Genomic DNA, 15,207 nt, shown 5'->3' with positions numbered 1-15,207 from the left:
TCTTGATGTCCACAAATGCTTCTGGGTCCTGGATTGCTCGACAGAGTGAGGTCAGGAAGGTCCCTCTTCTCCAAGAATGGCTGAGGGCCATGGATCTGGAATGCTGGTTTCGAAAGAGGAGGGTGGCTATCCAAAGAGATGCCTCTGAGGCCAATTGCTACAAATAGGACTTTCCCAGAGGCATCTGAGGAACCCCTATGGAAATGTGATATTCTGTTAGACTCTAGCAGGACTTCACTTTTCTTAAAAGACTTTCCTCCTAAACTTTTAACTTCCCTGTACAGGATGTGAGAGATGAGCCTGGGCTGGGTATAATGTTTGTTACCTTCAGGTTAAACTCTGCATTTGACTTTTGGAAATAAACTGAGTCACCTGCCCTTTCTGCAGACAATCTGAGTCAGAAAGCTTCTGCTTTAGGGATAGAAAATTTGATTCCAACAGCATCGTTTCTTCAAGACAGGGCTCCGAAGCCCTTGATTTGATTTACCCTGAAACATGGCTGCAAATAAATGCAGTTAAAATGATTTTTGCTCCTGTCTTAATAGTTTCAGCCACCTTAAAGTGTTTCATTTAAGACTTTCACGCTGTGTGCTGGTCTGGAGTCCCTTTTGAGCATCCTTTGCCTCGCTGGGTTTGAGATGTTGCTGCTTGGCTTCGAGAGGGAGAATTGTGTCCCAAGCCTGCTTTACTCAAACAAAAAGATTCTTTTGGCCTAGACTAAGTAAATAATCCACATGAGGAAATGTGAAAATCTACTGTTCAGAGAATCAGCAAATCCAGGTTGGGAGCGAAGGTGTTGCCAGTGCTGCTGTCTGATGCGATCAAATCAAATCTTTATTATGGCCATAGGCTGGTATAAAGATTGGAGATAAATTTGCAGATTTCAGAGGTGAACAACCAAGAAAAACTCAAGAGGGACCCGCTGTTATGTAGAATCCACCCTGATCAAAGTTCAGTAGACCGGGGTGACACCGTAATGTCTCCTTGCATCATCCTTGAACTTTGCTTGGTCTAAAAGCTTTTATCTCATTGCTCATCAGGCGATGATCCTGACAGCCTTCTCTCTATTTGGAGGAAGTGAAGCGAAGAAGGAAGCAAAGGAAAAGTTATACTAATTCGGTGACAGAAGGCTTAACAAAGATCAGGAGCCTGCATTTCCCACAGTACGTTGGACCCGACTTACATCTTTTTAAAGATTATATAAATTATAATTTATTGTGCGATTTAGCAAAGGGAGGTAAATTCCTCCAGCTCAAACAAATGAGTTTTTTTGCTTTCTCCCCTCTTCTTTCAGGCCAATATGATGCGTCTGGTGGTCCTCCTTTCGTTCTTCGTCATCTTTCGGCTATTCTTTGACCTGCCCTGGATTCAGGTGGTGCCAGCCCTTTTGATATTCTACTTGGGCTCTGGCGGGTGGAATTTTGTCCGCATCTTCGTCAAGACATTCAAACGGGATGTTATGTAAGTCGGGGTATTTCTTCCTTGCCTTGCCTGCTGGGTATCCCCAAAACCCTCAATGGTGTTCATTCTGCGCCAGAAAATGAGTTTGTTCGCTAACCAGGTTAAACCAAATATGACCTGTGGGTATTGTCAGTTAGGAAGTGGGCAGAAATTTTTTAAAGAGCAAGAAAAAAATTCTTGATTTAACTTTGAAAAACAAACAAACCTGCGAAGGTTTCTGGAATTCCTTTTCCTGTTTGGTACCACTTCTCATTTTATCCTTCTTGGTTTTTCAAACTGGCCTCTGGAAAATAGCAAGGATGAGAAAAAGGGGTTGAAATGTTATTTATTTTTGCGTCTGTGTAAAAATAAGCATCGTGCCCTGCTTTTAGGGGCTATTTTGAGCAGGAGGAGCAAAGAAGAAAAGGCATTAGGCAAAATAGAAGGCAGTTTCAGAAAACAGGCAAACACTAGCAGATTACCTCCGCCGAATGTGCACGGCCTGTGCGCTGAATGCCTTCACGTCTTTATCAGTTGGAAAAAGATGCCAGAGAGGGTGTCAGTCTGGTTTCCTGAGGCAGGGAGTTCCGCAGCCTGAGAGAAATCTTGCAATTGAGATTCAGGCTGCAGGATGGTGCAAAAAGAACAGACAGCCTTCTCTCTTTCTGCTACAACTAAAAAAAAAAATGTGGCTTGTTCTTCATTCTTGAGGCAGCCACCGAGTCTTCCCCGAGGGCCCACTCCATGCCACACCACACTTTGGTCTCTGGTTATAAAACCACCGGGCCTCTCAGATTTCAGCCGACAATTCCCTTGACCCAATGCCAAGGAATTGCCTCTTTCTGGCTGGACCGGTTCTTGCAGGGGGGCGGGGGAGAGGCAGAGCCAGGAGGTTGCAACAAGGCAGAGCTTGAACCTGGGAGCAGCAGATGCTGCAAAAGGCATGCCGGTTCTTGTTTGAGTTTTGTAAGAAGTATAAATTCATCAGTAGCAGACGGCTGGATCCTTTGCAGGGACGCCTGAGAGCCACCTGCTTTTGACATTGAACCAGGGATGTGGGTCCGTGTATGTGTGTGTGTGTGTTCATGCAGCCCATTGCACGGCTACCAAGCCACGCTTGAAGGTGCATGTTTGGGCACCCACCTAGAAGGTGGTGGATTACGGGATGCTTTCCCCTGCAGTAGTTACCAGCATCTGGGGCCAATCTGGTCCAAAGCTGACAATGAAGGCTTGTGGTCACTGAATCCTAAATGCTGGCCAGGCTCCTTGGAGGCCATTAATCTCACCCTCTGGCTAGGGCGACAAATCCAGAAGAAGGCCACCTCCGGCCCAGCGTCTCTTGAAAGCTCCCGGCCATTTCAAGATACGGCTCAACTCAAATCTCCCTTCCTGTAATTGAAAAACCATTTTTTGCAGCTGTTGGTGCAAGAGATAATGGGGAGTGGGGGGGGGACATGAACTTTGAAAGTCGGAACGAGCTGAGTTTGCCTGATTTGGAAAGTCTGCAGAATGTTCCTCCCCACGCCAACCCCACCAAACAAAAGAAAAATAGCAGCAAGGTTTTAAAAATTTTTCCCCTTGCTTTCTCACCTGAGCCATGTTGATTGCTTGTAATCTCCCCCACCCCACCCCCACAGCATAAGAAATGGGAATGGTCCTCCAATCCCATTTGCGTGGCCCCCAGAACACCCCCAGACTGTCTGTGCTGGTCACTGATGGAAAATCAACAGTTTCTCCTCTAGATTGCAGGTCAAAAACAAAAAATGACCGCCCCCCCAACTCCAAAGAACAGGCTGAAAAGATGTGCCTACCCCTCTGGTGCCATCCTTGCCTCCCCCAGCAGAAAAAGGCTAAAGGGCATCCCTTCCTTTGCTCATGTGATGGGCAGGAAGAATAACCTTGAGGAACAGCACCGTGACCAAGACAGCGGTCAGACAAAGAAATCTAAGTCTGGGTCAGAAATGTAATCTGAGAAAGTGTCTCAGACAAGACCCTCGTGAAGATAAAGGGAGCGGGGAAAGTGCATTCAGACTTGCAAAATTCTTTTACTGTAACCTTACAGGTAGTCCGCATTAACAACCACAACAGGGACCAAAAAACAGGTTGTTAAATAGTGCAGTCGTTAAGTGAGCCACCACGTGACCAGACCCAACTTTACGACAATTTTTATGACAGTCGTTAAGCAAATCCAGCTTCCCCAATGGACTTTTTTGCCCGAAACTGGCAAAAAAGGTCACAAATTGCGACCACAGGTCACTGCAACTGGTCGTGAATGCGAGCCAGCTGCCAAGCGCCCGAATTGCGTTCACGTGACTGCGGGGGTGGTGCGACGCTTTGCGACAGTCGTAAGTGTGAGTACAGGTCGTGAAGCCCTTTTTCTGAGGCCGTCGTAACTTTGGACCATCTTCAAACAAACGGTCGTTAAGCGAGGACTATCCGTATAATAAAACTAGTATTAGCTCGCCTGTCTTTCGTTTCCAAATTTGGCCTACCTCGAAGCTCCGGCATGTTGTCCTGCTCTCATTAGGACCGGAAAGTGCGTCCTGTCGACCCGCTTAAAGCTCTGGTGGTACGTGAGACGCCGCTCCACCATCCCCAAGATCTTCCAGCAGGTGGTGCAGAGGCATCCGGAGAAGGCGGCCCTCACCTTCCAAGGCACGGGCGAATCGTGGACCTTCCGCCACCTGGACGAATATTCCAACCAGGTGGCCAACTTCTTCTTCGAACAAGGCTTCCGCTCGGGGGACGCCGTTGCCCTCTTCATGGAATCGTGCAACCAGTACGTCGGCCTCTGGCTCGGACTGGCCAAGATCGGGGTTGAGGCGGCGCTGCTGAACTCCAATGTGCGGCAGGACTCCCTGGTCCACTGCGTCAAAATCTCCCACGCGAAGGCGATGGTGTTCGGGGGCGAGCTGGCCGAAGGTGAGGTGGGCGCAGGGCGGGGAGGACGCGAGAGGGGAGCTTCGGAGGCTGGGTTGGCGCAGTGTGGCAAGCCAGGGTTTGTGGACTCCATCACAAGGGCTGAGTTCCCCCCAGTGCTCAGCCACGGTTGGTTTTAACCTGGGCCTGCTGAAGAAGCCGCCGTGGCTGTGATGGCGCCCAGCTCTGGTTTGCTTGCTCCGAGGTCTGTTTTACGGTTGCTCCCAACGCCAAGACGGAAAGCCGAAGTTGTAAAACGCAAGGGCTGGCTTCCCACCATGTGCGAACTTCGCAAACCGCGATGGCGCAGCTCTCCGGGGACGCTTGGGGCCAGCTGCTCCCTTGGACCCCGACCTTCCTCACAGGGCTGTTGTTAGGAGGATGGACCAAGAGGACAGCCTCCACGTGCCCCCAAGGTGGCAAAGAAGCAACCCTCATTTTCTCTCCTCCTAGCCTTGTGGGAAGCACAGCCCTTCCTGGAGAAATCCATCCGCCTCTTCTGCTCCGGCGATCAGCGAGCAGCCAACTCCCTGCCAGGGGTGGAAGACCTCGACTCTTTGGTTGAGAAGGCATCGCGCCAGCCGCCCAGCCCACCGGACAAGGGATTCCTAGGTGCCCATCCAGCTGGGAAGAGCTGGTTTCTCTCTGTGCCCACCTCCAGAGGGCCCTCTGTCCCTCTGCAAGGGCTTCGCTCCAGAGCCAGCCTTGCGCCCCACACACACCCTGCCATTCAGAGAGGGGAAAGTGGGTCGCCCCCAAGCCCTCCCGCCCCGAAGGAGGATAAAGCTGGGAGCAGCGAAGCGCCAAGGCCCCACTCAGCCTGCAGAGAAAATCTCCCCAGGCACAGGGGCTGGCCGGGGACGATGGACAGCTGGTGCCCCATCGATAGATCCCTCTCGTTGCAAAATGCAGACACCCCTAACGGTCTCCATGCCCCCCTCTCTTGTAGATAAACTGTTCTACATTTATACTTCCGGCACGACAGGGTTGCCCAAGGCGGCCATCATCCTCCATAGCAGGTCAGTGAGAAGAAAGAGACATTTCCTCTGACCCGTTTCCTCAAGAGCCGCACCTACAAAGGCTTTAAAAAAAAAATCCTATTTTTCTTCCCCAACAATCCTGCGAGGTAGGCCACGTCGAAAGAGAGCAATGCTCCCCAACTAGTTTCGTGGAAGCGTTGCGGCTGAACGGGACCCCTTCCCCAATCCTTATGCCCTAGAGCAAGTTTAAACACCATGGTGGGGGAGAGGCCTCCCCCAGGTGTTGGAGTACGATTCCCATAATCCTCGCCTTTTGGGAGTTGTGGTCCAAATATCTGAGGGCTGCGCGTCCTGCTGTAGAACATGGGCCACGTCGGCCTGGAGCGTGCCTCGTGTTAAGCCATGTGTTACCCTGGTTTGTTGAAGAAACCTGCTAAAGGTAGCCAACCAGGAGGATCCACCGTTTCAACCGCACTGTGGTGGCTGCCATCTTGACTTTTTTGACCTCACCCTGCAGATAACCTCGCAGCTGAGCGAAGCCAGCTTTTGCTAACTCACATGCTTTTCCCGCAAAGCGCAAATAAGGGGAAACGCGAGGAAGCCTTATGGGGAAACGGCGCACCGCGGCTTTTGGGCTTTGCGGCTGGATAAAATTGAGCTGGGCCTCTTCTCTCCCGGCCCAGGTATTTCCGGATGGCGACCCTGGTCTACGGTGGCTTTCGTATGAGGCCCGACGACGTGGTTTATGACAGCCTCCCTCTCTATCACGCAGCAGGTAACGCCAACGCTTGGCTTTCAGAGTCCCTTTGCCTCTATTTTTCATCCCTCTGGGGCCAGAAAGTTTTTCCTCCTCCTCTTGGCCTCCCCAGCCAGTGCACCAAATGATAACATGAGGAAAAAACTGGGGAAGAAAGGTGGAAAAGCAAATAAATTAGCCGGCACAAGAGGGAAGGAGCTGCCCCTTAGCCTCTTGATTTCTCCATGCAGGGAGTTATTTGTCCAAAGGGAACTTGTAAAGTTGTTCACATCCTCAGCCTTTCTCCAAATCTTCCCTTTTTGGGGGATACACCCCCCCCACAATCTTTGTACCAGCTACCAGCTTTATCCTAGGAAGGAAACCTGTATTTCACTGCCCCTTCCCATCTTCTAAGCTTGGTGTGGATACCTTTGATGGATTAAAACAATTCCTGCAAGGCTTCTTACTTTAAAGTCGCATACAAATAGTCCTCGCTTAACAACCACAATGGGAACTGGAATTTTGGTTGCTAAGCAAAGCAGTCATTAAGTGAATCCAACCTGATTTTATGACCTTTTTTGAGGCAGTCATTAAGCGAATCACCACAGTCGTTAAACAAGCCATGTGATTGTTAAGCAAACCATGCAGTTCCCCGCTGATTTTGCTTGCCAGAAGCTGGCTGGGAAGATTGAAAATGGTGATCACATGACCATAGGAGGTTGCAGCGGAGGTAAATGCAAACCGCTTGCCAAGTGCCCAGATCATGATCACATGACTGGGGGGATGCTGCGACGTTCATAAGTGTGAGGACTGGCCACAAGTTGGTTTTTTCAGCATCGTTGTAACTCCGAGCCATCACCAAACAAGTGGTCGTTAAGTGAGGACTGCCTGTACTGGCTCCAAAGGGATAAAACCAAAGCCCCAAAAGATTTCGAAACGTCTGAAAGCTCAAATGGATTGTCTGTAGATTTATCTCTATCCCATTGCATTCCGCCCTTAGGCAATATTGTCGGGGTCGGCCAGTGCCTCCTGCACGGAATGACGGTGGTGATCCGGAAGAAGTTTTCGGCCTCTCAGTTTTGGGATGATTGTGTCAAGTATAACTGTACGGTGAGACAGTGGGGGGGCTGAGGGGGAGGGAAGGGGGAGCCGAAATCGGCATGGGTGGAACTGCTGCGCTTGCACTTTTTAGCCAGAAGCCGAAGTGCTTCTGCAAAATTAGGTGGAGGCAGACAGGCATTAGCTGAGTTTATGAAACTCCCTAATCTGAGAGCCAGTTTGGGAAACTGGAATGGCGGTGTTGGTGTAACACACTACGCCTAAGCAAGGAAAATTCATTAGGGCATCATCTGGTGGACTGATTCAAGCAACAGGCTAGGGCAGTGTTTCTCAACCTTGGCAACTTTAAGATGTCTGGACTTCAACTCCCAGAATTCCCCATAAGGCATTCTTATCCTCCCGGGCAGAGAAGAAGTCGAATCTAGCCCTGTCGAACATCGACCATGAAGATGAATGTTATAATGATTTGGAATTGCCCGTTCTTTCCATCTAATCTATCTCTAATAGTCTTCGTTCAAGTCTGTTTGCTTTTGGTATTTTATTTTATTTTTTCCTGTTTAATGGAAGTGCAAGAACAGGGACTGAGATTCTCAAATGCCACATCAAATCTCTATTTGACTTCAGGCTTAATTCTGGCCTTTATTCTGCTCAGATTTTAAATATCTCAGTTGTGTGCCCACTCAAAGGAGAGTAAACATTTAATAAACGGCCGGTGTTTCTTTCCTTTTGTGTTTTTAAAATAAAAACAGATGGAACGGGCGAGTTATAGAATTGCTTGTCAGGTAATTAATTAATTGTTCGGCGGAATGGGAAATTCTTCTTTGGCTTGCCTTCTTTCTGTAGCCCTCCATTTTCCTCATGATTTTCTTCAGCATCAAAACGAATCAAGCATTTGATTCCCTGCAAGCCCTCCACTTCGGATCCCATCCTGCACATTCCCAAGAGGCTTTCACTCCGATTTTTCGCGATTGAAAATTCCCTGCAAGCCTTGTTTCTCTCAAGGATGAAATAGTCTATAGCTGCCAAATATGTATGTCCAACTGCTATATTCCTTGTCTTCCTTCCCTCCAGCCCCCCCCCCAAAACTCCTTTGCTTGTTTTTTTTCCTCCTGTTACTTTTAGATTGTGCAGTACATTGGCGAGATTTGTCGGTACTTGTTGAATCAGCCGTCGAAAGAGGTGGAGCGTCAACACCGAGTTCGGATGGCCTTGGGGAATGGCCTGCGGGCATCCATCTGGAAGGAATTCACCGAACGTTTTGGTATCACCCAGATTGCGGAGTTTTATGGCTCCACTGAGTGCAATTGCAGCGTTGGGAACTTTGACAATAAGGTACGAGAAAGGAGAACAGGGTCATCAAAAGCTCAAGGGGCAGAGAGGAATGAAATGAGATCTCCCTGGTCTTCTTTTGAGCCCGTTTCTCCAAATATCTCTCCTCAACAGTTTGGGGCGTGTGGCTTCAACAGCAGAATCGTACCAAACATTTACCCCGTCAAGCTGGTCCAAGTCAACGAAGACACCATGGAGCTGATCCGGGGACCAGATGGACTCTGCATTCGGTGTAAGCCAGGTGAGACCAGAAAGCAGGCCAGAGTGGTGGTGATGGTGGTGGTGGTTGGAAAGAAGCTGGAGATCCTAAATAACAAAGGCATGGGCCAACAGGGAAGCCGAGGGAGATACCTCCATCCATTCCATCGTTTTCTTTTCTGGCGGAAGGTTGAAGGTTCTTAGATGCTTTCAAGCTACGTTCTGTGACAAGCACCGGAAGGAGTCAACACTCAAGAACTGGTTTGGCCCCAGAATCCTGAAAAAATCTTAGATTAAACAGCTAGTCAGGAGACAGGTCTGGAGAACCAGCTCAAAGTCTGAAGCGTCAGCCAACTGAAGCCCAAGTTCTAGGCCTTTGTTCCTCCAGTCAATCTCCTCCTGCCCATTTGAGTGGGAGGATTTGGTTGGGAAATTCTGTCAACAAGAACCCAACTTCCTGGTACATCCACCAGCTCTTGCCATACGCACATCTTTTCCAGAGCTCTTGGTTGGGTCAACCCTTAAAGACCATGCTCATGTAACACCCTTCGCTTGGTAACTGAGCTGCCCCATTTTCAGGATCCACACAACATTTCACTGCTTTAGCAAATGCTCTCTCTGATGAAAGGGCCAACTCTTCTGGCAATGCAACAAGCTCCCAGAATTCCCCCCATCTTCCTTCCTCTTTGTCCCCAGGGGAACCGGGCCAGCTAGTGGGGCGCATCGTCCAAACTGATCCGTTGCAGCGTTTTGATGGTTACTTGAACCACGAGGCCAACAGTAAGAAAATTGCCCGAGATGTCTTCACCAAAGGTGATTCTGCCTACCTCTCAGGTGAGCCCTGCCTGCCTCCCCTTTTTGCAAAAATAATTCTCACCTACAAGGAAGCCAAAGGCTGTTAATCAGGGCCTGAAAGCTAGGCATAAAGAAGGAGAGGACCGCTGAGAAAGTTCACAGCAACCGTCTTCGTTACCGTGTCCCTCAGGCGATGTCCTCATCATGGATGAACTGGGCTACCTGTATTTCCGAGATCGCACTGGAGACACTTTTCGCTGGAAAGGTGAGAATGTCTCTACGATGGAAGTGGAGGGGACCCTCAGCCGAATCCTCAACATGACGGACGTCGTGGTGTACGGCGTGGCAGTGCCAGGTCAGTGGGAATGGCGTAAGGCATGGAAGAAACGAAATGGATTTGGGAAGTAAATACAGGTAGTGCTTGCTTAACTACCACAGTTGGGCCTGCAATGTCAGTTGCTAAGTGAAGTGGTCATCAAGCGAATCCAATCCTATTTTACAACCTTCTTTGTGGCAGTCGATAAGCGAACCACGAGGTTGTTAAGAGGATCATGCAGTTCCCCATTGATTTTGCTTGCCAGAAGCCAGCCGGGAAGGTCGAAATGGTGACCACGTGACGCTGCGGTGGTCATAAATGTGAGCCAGTTGCCAAGTGGCCAAATTGTGATTACATGACTGTGGGGATGCTGCAAGGGTCACATGTGTGAGGACAGGTTGTAAGTCATTTTTTGAGCACCGCCGAAAGTTCGAACCATCGCTAAATGAATGGCTGTTAAGCAAGGACTACCTGTAAGTGGTGTCTTTCCAATGGCATGTCTCATCGTATTTAGATATCCCAAGATCAAAGATGGTTTTGTGTGTTGGTTTTTTAGGCACAGAAGGGAAAGCTGGTATGGCTGCCGTGGTGGATAAGGACTGCTCGTGCGACTTGGAGAGATTTGCTGCAGAAATGAAAAAAGCTCTCCCGGCCTATGCGCGCCCGGTTTTCCTGCGGCTGCTGGAGGAAGTACATAAGACAAGTGAGTCTCTGGGACATTAAAACGAGCCTTGGTTTAAACACTCCAGTTCAATTTGCATAATGTGCATAATTATACCATTGGACAGTTAGCATTGCATAATGGAGATCATTAGTTTTTATCCTAAGGCCCAGTCTGGATAAAAACACTGCCAGGGCCTTCAAGTGGTACTGTGGCTTAACAGAGTCCTGCATGAGCTTTGTTTTGGAGTTGGCTTATCCTGTGGGAGGCTCTGTCCCTTTCATTTGCAAACCATGGTTAATGGCTTAGCATCCTGCACCATCCTGCAGGAAACTGTGGCTTTGTTCAGCATCTGAGACTTGTCCTGCCAGAGTGGAAAGATAAAACTGTGGGCCCAGTTCCTCAGTGGACGGAACTCCTGATGTTACTTGCAACTTATGACCAATGTTGCTTACAGACTAGAATGGACGACTGCAATGAAATGTGGTTGCTTTTTATGGAAAGGGGAGATCACACTTTATACCCATATATGCATGCATGAGAAGCCCTCATACATGTTACATTTCTGTTGCTATTTTGCTTTCTTTTTTCTTTTCTTCCTTTTTTGGTCTGCTCTATCTATCAATCAATCACCAAAACGTTTGTGTCTGTTTGATACTTTGTAACCTTTAACTGGGCGAAACGGTGCATTGTAGGGCAACCATTTTTGAACCAAGTTACCTCAAATGGGCTCACCTACAGAATGCATCCAAAATCCGGGACCCATGGCTGCTGTGGAATAGAAACTTGGCAAATTTTATAAAACATTTTATGACATCAAAATTATAAAACATTTTACAATGAAATACAAAACATCATAAAACGTCAGTCAACTCCTGATGTTTGACTGGGCTATACAGTTCAACACTGGCTACTTTCAAGGCAGATGCATCTCTGAATGTCTCCTTGAATTTTTAAGAACTTTTCCAGTGAAGGCCGTGCATTAGAAGCTCTGCCGTTGTTGAAGGCATTATGGAATCCGGTAAGGAAATACGTCTGAAATGATAACCCAACGAGTCACGGGTTGTCTTAGTTAAATAAATAAAACCCAAAGTCTTTCCTTTAAAACATGCATCGTGGCTTGGTTCAGGGAATAGATTTTCAATTTCGTTTTGAGTTTCTTTTTATTACAGAAAGTGGAGGGAACAACCAAAGGGCATCCCTTACTTTATGTTGCCATTTTTCCCCCCTCCTTCCCCCACCCAACCCTCCACTTAGGCACCTTCAAATTCCAGAAAGTGGATCTGCGCAAGGAAGGTTATGATCTGAGGGTGGTGAAAGACAGGCTGTTCTACTTGGAGCCTGGAGAATACCGGTATTTCCCGTTAGACAAAGAGGTCTTCGAAAAGATCCAGTCGGGACAGGCAAAGCTGTAAAAAGAAAATTGAAAGAGCACTTTTTCTCACTGAAACCTCGTCACGTCCTTCAATTTAAGGACCGGGATTACAATGGGTGTTGGAAAGCCGGAAATGGTCAAGCAACTTTCTTTATTCTGGTTCCCTACCAGAAAATACGCCCGTATTTTAAGAAAAACAGATATAGTGTGGCTTTCTTTTCTCCTTTGCAAACTGATGGATCTCTTGGCAGGTTCAACATGGACTAACCTTCTTTGCCGCTTAGCCAAAACTCCAAAGCTCATCATCCGCCCTGCCTTGGGAGGTCGGGCGGGGGGGCGTTCCTCCCACCAAGGCATCCAGACCATCAAGAGCTGCAGTGCTGTGAACTACCTCTAGGGGGCAGCCTTGCGCTGTCTTTCCTGGCTCACGGACATCCGAATTATTTAAGTGGGAAGGGACGGCTTCTGGGATCTTTCTTTCTTTCTTTCTTTTTTAATTGGCTGCTAAGATGCCCCTGCTCATTTGCAGGGTGCAAAAGAGCCAGCTCAGATGTCGAAGAGGCTCGTGTGCCACAATTCTGCTTTTTTCAGGAGAACATCTTTTTTTTTTTAAATTTTCCTCATCAGCTGTTCATTTGTACGCGTATTCTCTTAATTGGCGGCGGGGATTTGCCTTCAAAAGACAGATTTGTTGCGCACTGGTCGTCTCACCGAAGGAGCAAGCAGACCCCATTTTCTTCAGCCTAAGGCAACACACACACACACACACACAGAGTTGTCCTGTGGTTGGTTTCTAATGCAACACACAAGCACCAGGAGCTTATTCTTGTGCTTCCACCTTTGAAACAACAGGGAAGGCTTTAAATAAATATATCAGAGGCAAGATGCTGTGATGGGCAATGTGTGCCCTGAGCAACTGGGTGCCCGTCAAGCTTTGCCCCTTCCAAACAGTCCGAGCTGATATTCATGCCTAGCTGGTCTTCAGAAGGGTGAGATCCACGATCTGTTTTCTGGTACTGCTCTTAAGCGATTCGGAAGAAGAAAGATTATTCCTAAGGCACGTGTCGCAAACCTGTACAATCGCTACATAAGGTGGATGTTCTCAAGATCTTCCCTGCGTATCCCCTGGGGAGAAGCCCATCAGTGCGCTGGCAGCGTGATGCACGCGAGGAATGGGGCAGGGGGCTATTTGGATTCTCAACATTCAGATGCTTCTGATTAGGACCCATCTCCTGGGAGGAAAGTCCAGCTCAAATTAGGTTTTCAGTTAGAGCTCCGAGAAGTGAGAAGGCCCCTCTGATGCTTCTGGCTGCTGGGGAAGGTGGTTCCAGTTCTGGGACAGAGGCTATTCACTGACTGCATTTGGGGTATTTCTTGGGGCAACAACCTGAGACTGGTGTTCTCTGTCCCTCTCCCGGCCCCGAACACCAGCCCACTGGGGTTTCTGTTGCGTGGCAAGATGCAAGCTGCCCTCGTGCATCATGGGAGGCTGTTACTACCTAGGAAGAGGGACTTCAGACCCTAATCTTGCCCAGAAAAATGTCTGCACGTTGCCCCAAATATTTTGTGGGTGGAAGTTGAACGTGTGATTGTAACTTCCCTCTCGGTCCCATCTTTGCACTTGCTTAGCCTTCTGACCTGCTTGCAAGATCACTTCCTGCTGCCTTCCCTGCCCCCAACCAGATCTATTTGTCTTCCTCCTGGCTTCGCTGTGTAGGATAGCCAGGATCCAACACCCATCATCCTTGATTGCCTCCAACTTAAGCGGCGCCTGGAACAGCCAAAAGGCCATCAGGGCAGCCTTTCCCCAGCCTGGCAAAAACTTCTGGGACTTGTGGCTTTTTGCATAGAAGCCTGCCATTATTATTATTTTTTTTTAAATGCAACTTAGGCCTCTCTAATGCTCACATGGGGGAGACTCAGAGCCATAGCACAGTGGCAGAGCATGTGCCTCGTGTGGAGAATGCCACGGATACCATGCATCTGGAAACATGACAGGATGTCAGATCAACACATTGGTCACTAAGCAGGCTCACCTCCTGACGTCTGTATAATTTAGAGGCATCCGCAGAGCTCCAGATTGCCAAATGGAATGGATAATTAGACATGCCAAAACCGGTTTCTAAGCTGTCACAAATGTAGGCAGTCTTTTGCCTGTAGGTTACATCAGCTTACGATGTTCCTGGAAACTTGCCTGCAAGGCCAGCACAAACCTTCTGCACCATGCCAGCTCTTGCCAAGCTGAATTTCCCACAATGCCTAGCACCGGTACAGGATGGGACGTTTTAAAAGATGCTGTGGATAGCATGGCCAGTGCATTGTGGGCTGTGGGATGGACACAGAAACACCTCCCTTGCTGAGGATGCATTGTGTCGTTTCTCCCCCCCCCCCCCGCCAAAAAAGGCAATAATGGTTTTGGAGGACCTGCTTTGCACTGATGACATCGATGTCTTTCAACATTAACCTGTGTTTTATGTGTTGGGCAAATAATCTTTACTGTTGTTTTTTTTAATGGGTGCTGTTTCAGCATCTGCTCAGGGATTGTGGGGTAAGGAGGGGCGTGTCTGGAAAGAGGCGTTTGAACACCCACCCATGACTCATTTTATTTCTTTGCTGAATGGAGGCGTGAACAATTCGCCGCTCGGACGTCCCTGCTGTCTTCCCACGGAAAACTCCATTTTCCATTTGGCTCTAGCCTCACGGCTTGTAAATTCTGTGCTGGACATGGGGAGAAAGAGGAATCTTCCTGTCCAATAAAGGAAGATTTTGTTTTTGCTGGCCAGTGTACTGTAGTTTTAATGCTTTTCGCTCCCCATCCCTGCTGCAAAGGTGTCTTCCAGCTGCTTACTATACACAAGTGAGAATTGTACCATCTTGCTTGCACCATATCCCCTGCTTTTTCAGTTTTGCAGAGGGCCAAACTGGCAAGATTTCCATCAAGAGGTACTGTCCAGGGTCCTGACTAGCATGCATTCCTGCACAGTTTCCTAAGTTCAGAGTGGATACAGGTAGTCCTCTCTTAATGACCATTCATTTAGTGATGGTTTGGACTTACGATGGTGCTGGAAAAACTGACTTGTGACCAGTCCTCACACTTACAACCATCACAATGGTCCTGCAGTCACGTGATCACAATGGGCACTTGGCAACTGGTTCACATTTATGACGGTTGCAGCATCCCATGGTCGTGTGATCGCCATTTTTGACCTTCTCAGCCAGCTTCTGGCAAGCAAAATAAATGGGGAACTGTGTGATTCACTTAACAACCACCACAAAAAAGGGCATAAAATTGGGTTGGATTCCCTTAATGACTGCTTCGCTTAGCAACCAAAATTACGGTCCCAATTGTTAAGCAAAGACTACCTGTATACCCTTTGGTGTGCAGTCCACATTGCAAGC

General features: G+C 48.4%; 2 protein-coding genes across 3 annotated transcripts in view; both read left to right on the top strand.

Moving 5' to 3' along the window:
* Positions 1-15,207, top strand: part of SLC27A4 (solute carrier family 27 member 4) — a 99,465-nt gene that overhangs the window by 2,841 nt on the left and 81,417 nt on the right. The window contains exons 2-14 of one of the 2 annotated variants that reach the window (XM_063316278.1): positions 1,041-1,163; positions 1,295-1,461; positions 3,968-4,362; positions 4,813-4,971; positions 5,309-5,378; positions 6,023-6,114; positions 7,076-7,185; positions 8,257-8,466; positions 8,578-8,704; positions 9,358-9,495; positions 9,647-9,811; positions 10,329-10,475; positions 11,691-11,971. In XM_063316278.1, the coding sequence (XP_063172348.1) occupies positions 1,301-1,461; positions 3,968-4,362; positions 4,813-4,971; positions 5,309-5,378; positions 6,023-6,114; positions 7,076-7,185; positions 8,257-8,466; positions 8,578-8,704; positions 9,358-9,495; positions 9,647-9,811; positions 10,329-10,475; positions 11,691-11,848 (1,932 nt within the window). In that variant the 5' untranslated portion in view covers positions 1,041-1,163; positions 1,295-1,300 and the 3' untranslated portion in view covers positions 11,849-11,971. Of the gene's footprint in view, positions 1-1,000; positions 1,164-1,294; positions 1,462-3,967; positions 4,363-4,812; positions 4,972-5,308; positions 5,379-6,022; positions 6,115-7,075; positions 7,186-8,256; positions 8,467-8,577; positions 8,705-9,357; positions 9,496-9,646; positions 9,812-10,328; positions 10,476-11,690; positions 11,972-15,207 lie in introns of those variants that run through there. The other variant, XM_063316279.1, reaches the window with a different exon arrangement.
* The window catches only part of COQ4 (coenzyme Q4), a 94,268-nt gene that overhangs the window by 12,959 nt on the left and 66,102 nt on the right, over positions 1-15,207 (top strand). The window lies entirely within an intron of this gene.

Source organism: Candoia aspera, chromosome 16, assembly GCF_035149785.1.
Source record: "Candoia aspera isolate rCanAsp1 chromosome 16, rCanAsp1.hap2, whole genome shotgun sequence".
NCBI classification, from domain to species: Eukaryota; Metazoa; Chordata; class Lepidosauria; order Squamata; family Boidae; genus Candoia; species Candoia aspera.
Note: the sequence above shows the minus strand (reverse complement) of the source record. Positions and strands in the feature narration are given on the sequence as shown.